Source organism: Centruroides sculpturatus, unplaced genomic scaffold, assembly GCF_000671375.1.
Source record: "Centruroides sculpturatus isolate CEXI.00-Female unplaced genomic scaffold, Cexi_2.0 scaffold55, whole genome shotgun sequence".
NCBI classification, from domain to species: domain Eukaryota; kingdom Metazoa; phylum Arthropoda; class Arachnida; order Scorpiones; family Buthidae; genus Centruroides; species Centruroides sculpturatus.
In genome coordinates, this window is record NW_019384374.1 from 1,190,569 (window position 1) to 1,204,557 (window position 13,989).

The 13,989-nt window shown below is 29.4% G+C and overlaps 1 protein-coding gene across 4 annotated transcripts in view; it reads left to right on the forward strand.

Annotated features, from left to right (window-relative positions):
* Positions 1-13,989, forward strand: part of LOC111616502 — a 122,832-nt gene that overhangs the window by 89,901 nt on the left and 18,942 nt on the right. For all 4 annotated transcript variants that reach the window (XM_023357909.1, XM_023357925.1, XM_023357931.1 and 1 more), the window contains exons 5-8: positions 1,526-1,723; positions 2,208-2,412; positions 2,505-2,620; positions 2,742-2,871. In XM_023357909.1, the coding sequence (XP_023213677.1) occupies positions 1,526-1,723; positions 2,208-2,412; positions 2,505-2,620; positions 2,742-2,871 (649 nt within the window). The remainder of the gene's footprint in view (positions 1-1,525; positions 1,724-2,207; positions 2,413-2,504; positions 2,621-2,741; positions 2,872-13,989) is intronic.

Here is a 13,989-nt window from a genome sequence, read left to right on the forward strand (position 1 = left end):
TCTGAAGTATAATTTTTTATTGTTTTTATATTTTTCAATATATTTATTTTGTTTATACAAAATAAAAAAATAATTTTTAACGATACAATAGTCTTTGTTAGGCTTAACATCGACGAAAATTCAACGCGAAGCGACATGCAATGGAGAAAAATTTCAGGATGGGATAGGTTAATATATTTTTTCGTACATAATCGGTTATCCGAAATATCGATTTTCAGAACAACCCCAGTCCTCAATTGATTCGGATAATCGACGCTCTACTGTGTCTTTATAATATGTTGCATTGATTGTGCAGAGCAATATGCATGTTCCTGCTAAATGCTATGAAGTTTTGCAGAAAATTTTGATATTTTTTATTATTTAGTGAAAACTTTAACCTGAAAATCAGTTTTTAGAAATAAAGATCTCATTGTCTTGATTTATAAATCTATTACAAGTTAAGAAGTTTTTATTAATTTGTACAGAAAATTTTACATTTTTAACAGTTAACAATTGGAAACCAAAAACTTCTCCAATCATTGTTTTCTGCTTTTTTGGAGATGTTCAGACTATCCAAGTACTTTTGGGAATGATATAAATTTCCAAATTTATAGTACAGTAATACCCTGAACTTATGCGATAGGTGGGTCTGAGCGATAACTGCATAAGTCGAATTCGCGTAAGTATAATTTCGCATATAAATACATACAAATAATTTTTAATTGGAGCCGGAAACTAAAGAAAACAATAATTTAGAAAAAAATGTTTAATAAAATAAAATACATATGTATAACAAATTAGATTATTACACAATTTTCCAGATTTACTTGATTATCACACCATAATTTTAACATTGTTTCCATCTCAGGTATAATATCGTGATGTTTACGAATGATGCTTGAATTTTAAGATTGAGCATTTTTCACAGCTTCAATTATTTTTTCTTTATCTTTTGTAATTGTTCTGACCATCAATTCCGGCAGATCAAACTTCTTTGCCAATTCACAAATTTTCATTTTTGTATCAAAGTCTTTAATGTTAACTTTACCTTCCAAAGATAAAGTTTTTCTTTTCTTGTTTGATGCAGAAGAATCAGTTCTACTTCGTTTAGATGACATAGTAGAGTCTCTCAAGTCTCTGCAGATATAACAAACACAGAAATAAATAACACAAAATAAATTGTAGCTATATGTTGATTCCATGCGACACATCCAAACATTTAAGCTGAACAATAGTGTGGGGGGTGAGTAATTGAGAGTTGCATGGAACTCAAACAAAAGACGAATCGACGAGATTTGAAAATTGCATAACTCCGGGTTCGCGTAAATCGGGGTAGCGTAAGTCGAGGTATTACTGTATTTAAATTTAATATTATGAACTTTTCCAATAAACAATGGGATGGAAGACCTGTGACAATACTGATACTTGGGTTAAGAAAAAGTCTGAATGTTTCCAATAAAGCAGTAAGCAATAGGCTTCATTTTTATGTGTTAAGTTCAATTGTTAACATTGTGTTTTTACAGAGATTTTAATTTTCTTTTTATAGGGTGGCAGAAGCCGAGCAGATAAAGGAGCAACAAGAATTGAGAAATTGCTGGTCAGAACTGAAACGAGCTGTTCACCAATTGTACAGAGATGCTGGGTTAAATTTGGGGGATTCGGTCATGTTGCAACAAGTATTTTCTTCTTATAAAGAAAGTAACAAGCTTCAAAGTCCAGAACATTTAAAGGATCTGTTACACAGGTATTCTTTGAGTAAAAATACACATAAAAAAAAAAAATAATAATAATAAGATACATAATAATCAAAAATAAAACTAAAGAACCTGAGTTTTTGTAGGATATTTTAGTTTAGTCTTTCAGCATTCATAATTTTTCTAATTTTTCACTGAGAGGTGAGCCAGCTCACTACACAAACCTCACAGTATTGGATGCATCTCTTTTAGTCACTTAACCTTCAACCTACCTGACATAAGAGATCTTGCTGGTAGTTATGCTTAGAGAGTTATGGACCAGTCTGCATAGTTCTCTAGGTTTGCGCAAGTCCTCTTACCATGAGAAAATAGAGATTATCAAACAATGGATTGTTTTTATGCTATAATTTAGTTAAATAGCAAAATTAACCTATAAAACTCCAGCTCTTTGGGTTTATTTGTATGAAATAAAAATATTTCAAAGATAAAGAAAAAAGTTTGGACAAGCTGACATAATTAAAATTTGCTATATAGGTTATGTGAGCAAGATCCTCATAAATTATTTCAATGTCTGGAAGCACAGGTCCATTTATTTATTGTGGAAATGAGATTGCGCCTTCTACGACATTTAGTTGCCGGTAAATCCTCAAATGGAAAATCGTTTATAAGAACGACACTGGAGGAATATGCAAAATTATGTTCTGCATCAAAGCATCTGTCTCCCATACTACAAGAATTGGTAATTAAATTTATAACAAAAATATAATTTACTCTGACTTTTTATTATTATTTTTCATGCAAATTTGTAATCTCTTAAAATATATTTTTCAGGAAACTATGCATTTAAAACGATTTAACATAACGTGGGAACTAGTTAATAGATATCTATTTCAAAGCATTGTGTATTCTGATCCATTAATACAAAATGGTATAGATTTACTGATAAAGTAAGAAACTGGATTTTATTTTATTAATTCTAGATAAATATTTTATCAACTGTCTGAAACTTAGTACATGAATAAACTAGATATGCAAACAAGTCATCTTATTGTTTTTTAATTATTTTAGGCAGAATGATTCCTCACAAGACTATCAAAATGATCAGCAAGTTATGATAAAATTAAATGACGAAATGACCGTCATTTCTGTTGTGTGGAGGGAGGCACAACAGCTCATAGAAGAATACAGCAAGGAACAGGTATTAGATTAATTTTAAACTAATAATACATTTAGAAGTTATTAGTATAAGAATTTATATTGTTTCTTAAAAGAAAATTGTTATAGAGTAAATTTGCCATTATTTTATTGCAAGTAAATGATAAATATAGAAACTGTTGAATTATCATACTGAAATACTATGAATACTTTAAATTCTTTAAAACAACAGGCTGCTAAGTTGAGGAAGCCAAAATTATTTTTTATTAAAGTAATATTTTTGCCTACTATATGACCCTTTTCAGCTAGTAACAAATACATTCATACCTTGAAATGTGAACAAATACATTTGAACAACAATAGTGCACAGATTTAAATTTTGTTGCTAATTTGCCCATTTGTATTCATTGCAAGCCAAGAATGGCTAGAGAATGGACAAAACTATTACTGAATAAAAAATAACTTTGGTTTCCAGAGCTTAGCAGTTTGGTTGTCTAAATTACAATTTAGTGCCAAGTTTCGCATACCTATATTTTTGTATATTGAAAGTTCATCAATCTGACACCCAATAATTTGTAATACTTTGTAATATTACACCTTCTTAAAAGGATATAATAATCTGAAATTGTCTGATGATAATTCAGTGTACTAGTATTCCACAAATTGGAATTCATTTAGACACATTGTGTATTAAAGATGGGAAATAACATCTTCATTAATGTTTTTGCAGTTTTACAATCAATCTTAACGCAGTACAGTCATGCACTATATCATTACTAGCCGGTAAGAGTGTATGTATACAAATTGGAAGGATACAGCACTGTGGGCTGGTATAAAATATTTAGCAATATTGGTAATGCTCAGATCAATATAACTTATCAAACTTTGTGAAAATACAAAAATGTTTGATAATCCCACACCATTGGTCCTCAACATTTGAACTTGTAATGTATACTAATATTTTGTTTATGTCAATTTATTGTTTTAGTTGCTTTTAAATATTACAAAATGAAAAAGAAAGATCTCTTGAAAAAATTTCATTTAAAATCAAGAAAAGCATTTAATTGTTTTAACAAAAATTTTATTACGAGGGTCAATTGATAGTGACAACAATTCATCATCTCAAAAACTACAAGAAACATCTGAAATTTTAATACTCTCCTTCATCCTCATTAAATTATAATTTGATACTATTTATAGTTCCATAATTGTACACATACTACTACTAGTACAATGACATTGGTAACAGTTATCTGACATATTCTCCCACAGCCTGTTGCAGTTGTACAATGTCATCATGTTTGGAGAAAAAGCATGTCCTAACATTTGTATATAAAAATGTTTTCATCTGCTCACACTCAAACTCATTATTTTGCATGATATCACTACAGCACATATAGCGTACACTGTTAGGACGTTCATTTGGAAATAGAGCAGGGAGATTTTGGAACAAATTCTCTGTATTCTCATGATCTTAGCTTATGCAATTTTGATATCTTTCTGAAATCAAGGAAAACTTATGGGGTCAAATATTTGAAAATTGTGAATGCTTAACAACGAGTTGTCCAGTTAATTCAGCACATGATCAGGAACCTACCCAGACATTGGAGAAAGTGCATGAATAGCGAAGATTATTTTAAAAGCTTTTATTTAGATCTAGCAATCCAGTTGTCATGTATAACTTAATGATAACATTTACATTTTTCCATCATTATCCTTGCAGGCCAAATGCCACTGGAACGCTTCTTTGTCACAGTCATCTTTACATCACTGCCACTATGCTACGGGTTCTACAAGTTTCAACTATACATCAAATTAGTCATAATGTAATGAGGATTAAAACAAATGTTTCATTAGTCACATAAATTTTGTTGTTTTGAGTTTAGAAATAATTGTCAATATTTATCAATCACCTTTATATCTACATTAAAATGCAAAATTTTTCTGAGAATATTTCAAATTTGTATCAGATTTTATCTCCAGTTAAAATCATCTATACTTTTTATTGGATTTTTTATTAATAATGTAAATGTAAGAAAATATATATAAATTATCAAGATATCTTTATTTAAATTTGAATTTTTCAATAAATATCAAAATTTTCTTGCAATCAATCAATCAATCAAATGCAATCAGTGGGAAAAATTTTTAAACGTATGTTTATTTTACAACTGAACAACAGATTGAATTAATTCCAAGTTTTAAGTTTTGTATATAACTGAACTTTCTATAATTAATTTTGTGCATATTACCTGCAGTTTACCTGTGTTTAAAAGGCAATTTGAAATTCTAATATAGAACTAAAAATAATTATTGTACTTATTAAAAATGCTGCAAAAATATAGTCAACCCCACCCCCTATAACATAATAGATATGTTCTGATTTTTATGAAATCCATTTTTTTATGAGTCCTTAAATACATGAGTCAATCACAGCCCAGCACATATTCAGTTTACTGACTATGGCTGTTTGAAAGGTTTCTTCCATAAAATTAACCGATTCTAGACTAATTCGACTCAACATTTCCAAAATATATATAATTTTTTGGGAATAATTCATATAAACTATGCTATAAACAAAAAATTGTAGGATTACTTACCAAGTGTGCACCATTCAACGACACCATTGCTTAAGCTTGTTTTCGTCGTGGAGCAGTGCATCGAATGGCACTCGCATGATTCCTGATAAATTATTTTTCTGCGAAAACTTTGCTGGACTTTGGAGACATTAATATAAATATAATTTTTATGGCCGTTAAATAATAAATGGTTTTTAGTAGGTTCGCTGCTCGTTTAAACTCAACTCAAGCTCGTTTGTACAATATTCGCTATTGATCTAGATTCGACCAATCCTGTCGCGACATGAGGCGGTGATGACGTTTTACTGAATTATACGAGTCTCTTTCAGCTTGTTTATACGAATATAGTCGCAATTTTTTTACCGTCATATAGGAATTCGAACTATATGAACCCGTTTTATAGGGGGTCTACTGTATTGGAAAATCTTATATGGTGCATAAAATATTAGATCCACAAATTTCCAAGAGGTTTGAAAGGATGAAAAAAGAAATATCTTTGCTAATAACATTTTTCTCTTTAATACACTGTTGATGCACTATTGGCATTTGAATGTGCCTGAAATAATAAATATGTAGATGTCCATCTCGTGTTGTAGATAAAAGTGGCAAAAGTTTCCGACCAAGTAAAAACGATACTGTGCATAAGTTTACCTGGGAAAAGATGGTTGACATGCATTTAGCCATCTCTTTCAATGGGCAAGAACTCCGAAGACTGTGTGCACAATGATATTCCATCTACCAAATTCATTACTATTCCATCTAAATATTGTTATATTTTTATCTGTGAGTAACAGGTCTCTTTTTTTGAAGATTTGATGGATGGGGATCCCTAATCTGATTCGTTGGATTCCAAAGATGTGGGAAGGACAAAAAATACTTGTTCATTTATTTTTTTTTATGTTTCTTCTATAAGCATAATAATATGAAATTTGTTATTTAAGAGAGGAAAAATATTCTGACATTGCTTGAAATTACTTAAATTTAAATAACATTAAATAAAATTTGCTGTATAAATAATTTTTGTGCCAAGGCTGTCCTTGATTTTGATATTAAAGTCATTGTCATTTCTTAATTCTTATTTTCTGTATTACTGACTTGGATGGTTAGGTCAAGATACTATTCTGTCATTTTGGAGATCAGCTGTAAATCATATTTAAGATTGCTTGTAATTTTGATAAGAGTTAAGCTTTATTCCCAATTGGCCTGATTTGCATGAATGATTTACCCTTAATGGATAATTTCATTGTCCATTAAGGTACTGTAGTCTTTCATTAACAAATAGAATAGAATTTTATGTAGTTCCATTTTCAGCAGTGATGTTTTAATTTCATTGAATTGTCCATAATGATGAATGCAGACAAATAAATTAACATTGTACAATCCTACATTAATATATTGCTACATTACATTATTAATTTACATTTTTCATTGTCATTGTGATTATTTGTTCTATTTTCCTTTCATAATTTAACATATTCAATTTATATTTTAATATATAATGAGCAATTATTTATTGTGACATCATCAAATTGCCAGACTGCAATTTTTAATCACATTATTTTAATTTAATTTAAAATATATGCTCTCCACTTCAAATTAGTAGTGTTTTATCTCTGTACATCATACCTTTCCTGTTAGCAATACAGTCAGGCCAGTCAACTATCTAACTCTTTTTGGAGGGAAATTTTTTAATTGAAATAATGTGACTTCCAGTTTGCATTGGAAGTTTGTATACAGTTAATCCGGGCCTCCTGCCCCTAATCTTTCTGTATCTGGTCTTGGCTTTCATCTATCTAACTCTGTTCTCAAGATTAAGGAAGACAGACAGACAGACAGGCAGATGGACGACAGTGGGAATTTATAGGTTTGNGTTTTTTTTTTTCAATGTCCCTTTAGCCCTTTTAAATATCTATAAACACAATATTCTCTACATAAAAATTCCTAGTATGAATTTTTCATTTACAGATTTACCGGTAAATTTCAAAAATTTACCAGTAAGTTTACCGAATGTTTTTTTGTCAATTTATCGGTTAACCGGTAAATCAGTAAACCGGTATACAATCCCTAAACAGAACACATAGCGAAGGACATCCAATGTTCAGTTAATTGAAAAAATAAAAGGGAAGGAATTTGGGTTGCAGCTAGATGAGGACATAGATAATAATAATGATGCTCACTTGATTTGTTATGTACACTTTATAGATAGTAATAACATTGTAGAAGATTTTCTCTTTTGTAAAAGTATCACTGCTGGTGCTAAGGCTCACGACTTGTTAGAGATCTTTGATATTTTTATATCCAAAAATAATTTGAATGGACCAAATGCATTGGTATCTATACTGATGGTTCACATTCTAAGTGCACATTCAGGTGTTATGGAGGATTTCAAGCACTTTTTTGAAGCAAAGACCCTGATGCATTGTGGATCCATTGCGTTATTCGCAGGGAAGCACTTGCATCAAAATATCTGAGTCCTACATTGAACCAGGCCGTAGAATGTGTAGTGAATGTAGTAAACTTTATAAAAACTCGGCTTTTGAAGGCGAGAGTTTTCAAAAAACTATGTGAGGATATGGGATCCGAGCACACTTCTTTGTTATACTACAGCACTTTGCATTGGTTCTCTCAAGGTAATGTTTTGCCTCGTATGTTTGAACTGCGATTGGAAATTTATATTTTTCTTATAGAGGAAGACCATAAGTATGTTGAAAATTTTGGAATGAAGATTTTTTGGTAAAATTAGCATACTTGTGTGATATTTTTGAAAAGCTGAATGCTCTGAATCTTCCTGCAGGGAAGCAACATGCACCTTTTAAAGACAATTGAGAAAATTTCAGTTTTTATTTAAAAAAAATTAAAACCGGGAAAGGAAAATTAATGATGACAGATAAAAAGAAAAATAAATATCGACAGAGGGAAAGAATGTTTTCTGTTGTTGCAACAGTTTTTGACCTCCAATGAATTTGATTTCTCTCAAGGTATGAAATTATTTTTGAAGAATATTTATCACAGCTTATCACCTGCTTTAAGAAATATTTTCAAAATGATAATATCCATAAATTTGCATGGATTGAAGATCCATTTAATGCCAGTTCTTCATCTGAATTTACTGCTGCAGAAGAAGAGAATCTTATTGAGTTGTCTTGTGACAATACATTGAAAACAAAATTTATCAGCATGGAATTAACTGAATTTTGGATATCAGTAAAAGATGGAATATCCCTTCTGAGTGGTTAAAGCTCAGAGAATCTTAATACCATATGCAAATTCTTATTTGTGTAAAGCTGAGTCTGTTGCTGTGATAAAAACTAAGCATTGCACGAAAATCAATGTGGAGAAGGAAATGAGGGTGGCTATGTCCAGTTTGATTCCAAGATTTGAGAAAATGTGCACTGATCAACAGGCTCATCCATCCCACTAATTATAATTAATTGAATTTATTCAATTACATTTTTTTGTTATCTTAAATACTTGTTTTATTTATTTTTTACTTAACATCTTAACTCTTTAATTAAAAAAATATTGAATGTAACGGTCACCTTGAGCAAAAGCGGATCAATGCTGCAATAGAGGAGGAGGTAGAGGTAATAGTTAGGGATCGGGATAGCCTTAGAATACAAGTAGGTAAAGGTGAAAAAAAGATAAACGAACTGGAAAGGAAAATCGAAATGCTTGCAGACACAGTAAGCAAATTATTAGACAATAAAGAGCATGAGAAAAGGGTGACCAGCAAAAGGTATTACGCCTGCGGGGATGTAGGGCATTTTGCCGTAACTGCCCAAATCGCAGAGATATTCATTTAAACTAATAAAGGAGCATTGTGGGGTCAGCATCACATGCCTACCTTCAAAATTGTACTGGCCAATAGAGTTTTTAAATCATGTAAAGTCCTTTTCAAAGGTGAGGTTGAAAATAAGCTGGAATGAACACCAGGTCAATGTCAAGGCCCTGGTGTTCATTCTCAACTGTCATTTCTCAACACATTTAACTTTTTGATGAATTTCGAAAAGTTAAATGTGTTGAGAAAGACAGTGTATGATTTGGGTAGACATTGCAACTCAAGAAATAGAGGACAGATAAATAAGGAAAGAAAATTTGATGTATGGAAGGAAGGCCAAAGAGTATGGCTACTCCAGAAGGGAAGGAGGAAAAACTCAGGGAAGTTCTCACCCAAATATATGGGACTGTATCATATTTTGCACATTTTAGACCCTTTCACTGTGGAGTTGGGAGATAATAAGAGGATGAGTGAATGGGTTGTACACAGATTGGATAAAGCCATGCTACTCACCAATCTACAGGATACAAAAGGGAGGATATATCAACAACCTCACTGTGATAATAGAGCACATGAGGAAATAGAAGACATGGAGAATGGGGAGGTGGAGGAGTATATTAGAGCTTGGATGCCTCGAAGGAACCTGATGCTGAATCCTACCTAACGTCTTCCAAGGGAAGGCCAAACGAGTTACTCTAAAGTTAAGGTTAGTTTAAGGACATGACCTGCTTGTAAAGTCCCGAACTGTTATGTTTGTTATTTATGGGACATAAGGTTTGTGACAGAGCCGGTTTTATATCTTGTGGTTCTGTATATAATTGTATTGCGAGCAACGGGAATTACAAGGGACTTATCTTGATGTTGGAACCTGCTAAATTTTTGTTCAACATATGAAATAAAGTTATTTTTCAGTCTAGATACTTTAGAAAACAAAGTATTTGAATTGATTCATAGTTATGACAACTGTTAGGAAAAAACTGATTTTAATTCCTATAATCAATCTTATGCAATTTGTTTTATTTATTTCTTGTAGAATATAAAGGTAATTTATAGGTAATTACTTATCATGAAAATATTTACTTTTCACTAAAATATGTTTTAGTAGAATTAAACTAATTTTTAAAATATAAAACTTCTACTGACAAAATTCTTTGTATTTTGTAAAATAATAAGTAGACAGTATGGATGTCTGAAGAAATTTTTCTCTTGGGTCAAAGCTTGGAGACAAATAATTATATCAATAAATTTTTATTTAGTTAATTTGTTTGGTTTTTTTTCACAAGTAGACTATAGAATACAGTATTGCATCAAAGCATCTCATGTTAAGGGTTTAAGGTTACATATTTCAACTATTTTTATGATTTTAATTTGTGTAATATTTTATTCAATTTCAGAGGAGCAAGTGCCTTGTTTTTCTCCCTGTACAGATGTCCTTGGTAGACTGCATTTGGTGCTAACATGCAATCAGTTCTACTTGGCTAGTTTATTATATGGCCAGTTGCTTTTGTGTTGTTTTTACTCTCGGGAGTTTAAAATTCTTTTTGTTTTTTTGTTAGATTGTTGAGATATGTCTGTCTGTTCTGTTGGTAAGTTTAGTGCAATTAGTTACAATTTTTACATGAATTTTAAGTGAAGCTGTAATTTTGACATTTTCTTTTATATCATATATTCTTGAAAATTGGATAAGATTTTTTGCTTTTTTGATTAGATTATTTCTAAAATTAAATCTTAATGTTTAAATATAAACATTGATAACAGAAAAAATTTATCACGATTCATATTCAGATTTGTTGGATATTTATAGTAACTTATCAAACATTTAAATATATGTTAACATGAAGATCAGATTTTATAAAGGTAGATTATATTTTGATATGTTTCCATATTTAAATATTTAAAATTAGAATGACTATGATATCCAAGATGTCAAGATTTATCAGGTGTGCACATTTTCATATTAATTTGTTTTATTAAGAAATTATATAAATGTTCAATGAGAATATCAGTTTACATTGGAGGAAAACAGAGCCATTATAGTTTTTATAATAAAGATAATACTGTAAGAGCATGCTCTTATAGATGACACAAAATCAGTAGTATATTCTGCAAAGTATCTAAAGAAACTTACCAGGTTTAGAAAACTTCTGTAGTATTAAAAGAATTTCTTTATTTTGACTTTTATTTTTAATAATAGTTACCGTAGAGAGTCAATGAATAGTGACTGTATGAGTACATTTACTTCTAATTTACATCGATATTGAAGTGTATTGCTCTTATAAGCCAAAATGAGGTGGTGCACAAAGGAGTGATCTTACAATACAGGCATGATGTGTGTTTTAAAAATGTGAAAACAAGAAATTTTTACATATGAGAAGGTGTTATTTGTGCAGAAATACAGTAAAAACACATTACTGAAATGAATGAGTTGAATTATATAAGAAGCATTAGTTTTTAAAATTCAATGTGATCATGCTTTTCAATGCAAGCAATAAAAAGTCCAATCAATATTTTTCTACGTAAAGATTAATTTAAAAGAAAATTGGAATCTTCCATTAAGTTGCTCCTTTAGAATTGTAAACTGCAAATAAAAATCCTGCATTAAGTTAATAATTAGATAAAAATAATTGTTGAAAGTAATGCAATTTAATTAATGGAAATAATTTATTAAATATTGTTTTTCAAACTTAAAAACAGTAGTATGTTGCATAAAAATTGAAGTAATTTGATTATACTCTGTTCAAAACTTAATAAAATTGTCTCGTTCTAAGTATATTGTGCAATAGGTTTTTTTTCTAACATAAAAGAAACCAGTCATTAAACCTTCAAGAACAGTTTTATCATAATTGCCAAGTGAGCTAGGTACTGCAAAGCCCAGAAGGATAGTATGCAGTCATTCGTATGAATTGAACCTAAATGATTAAAACAAATGGTCTTTAACAAAAGCAATGATTAAAACATAAGCCAAAAAAATAGTATTAAATGGAATTTTTAACAGTGTATTGACTTTATCTGAGTAAAAAACAAATTTAACTTTGTTTTGGATGAATAAAAAGCTCAAATTATGTAGTTTTTAACTTTATTAAGGCTACTTTTTACAGACTTTAATGTAATAGCAGATAAATGGAATAAAAATTGAGAGATTTAATCATGAATATCTAGATAAATTCTTTTTAAATCATTTAAAACATCAGTAAGATTTAACTAAAACTATTTGACAACTAACATTGAATTATATTTTACAGTGATTGTTTCTGTTGTAATTTTTGTTTTTCATTTTAATTACTACATGATTTGTGAAATTTGATTTATTGTGTATCATAATGATTCGATAAAGATATTTTTGTTTGAAAATTCTATTTTAAAAACGTTAAGTTTTGTTAAGTATATAATTTTTTGGAACTATACAGTAGAGATATTTAACATTTTAATGCTAAAGTTATTAAATTAATTTATTTTCTACTGTATGTAATTGATATATCATGCACCATTTTCTTTATTAGGTTGGTATCATAGGAATAAATTGTATACCACAATGATTTTTAAAGTAAATATTCAATAAATTCTTAATTGAATCTACTGTTTATTATATAGATTGTATATTTAATTGAAAATATATCATTACATTAATCAATCATGTATTCAAACAATTTAATTTTATATCCGTAAAAACATTGCTTTCTTATACATCAGTAGGATGTCATTTGAATATATGCTAATATATATTAAAAAAATTATAATAAATAAATTAAAAATGTCCTTTATTTATGATTCTTATTATGCACGCTTCCAAATTATGAACTGTTTATGATGATAAGTGTAATTATTATTCAGAATTTGTAAAGAAGAAGATATTAATGTTTATTTTTAGAAATTTTAGTCAATACTACTATTTGATAAGCAGAATTATATACGCAGTTTCCAAATAATAATAATAATTTATACTAATTGCTTACAGCATCAGTTTATAAATATTATTATGTTAAAATGGACCAATGACACAGATATACACAACTTTTTGTTATATAAGTAAAAATAAACAACAGTAGAAAAATTGTAAGGAAAATGATCCACAAAAGAGCATGCACTGTATTCTGAACAGTAAATCTGAGTTAATGAGGAGAAAACCAGAAGTGTAACAACTACTATTACTTGAAAAATTAAAAGTTCAAAGTATTCTCACTGAAAGAAAACTTTCAGATCATTTAAATAACAGTCAATAATTTGGCTTATCTAATCGTAGAAGACTGAAATTGGTCATGTGGAAAAATTGCTTTAATTGACCAACATTACGGTAACAACGTCCTTATTGTCGCCATCGACATTGATGACATTTGTATTGTCATTTAGTCGAAACACTTTGTTAGTGATGCATTCACTAAAACCTTTTTAATGATGATTGATCAAAGAATTTTTTGTTATTTATTCAGATTAAAGTATTTTAATGAAACACTTCTGAAGAAATTAAAGTTAAAAATTTAAATGTAATTGCAGTAGAGCGTCGATTATCCGAAAGTCAATTATCCGAAACATCAGTTATCTGAAAGAATTCCAGTCGGCAAATTTAAATTTTTGCTAGTGCTGTGGCACTGCAATCTTTGGCTATGTCTTGGGCTACTCAAATATTTTACATTTTTGATACTAAATTAACTTCTAAAGTATAATTTTTTATTGTTTTTATATTTTTCAATATATTTATTTTGTTTATACAAAATAAAAAAATAATTTTTAACGATACAATAGTCTTTGTTAGGCTTAACATCGACGAAAATTCAACGCGAAGCGACACGCAACGGAGAAAAATTTC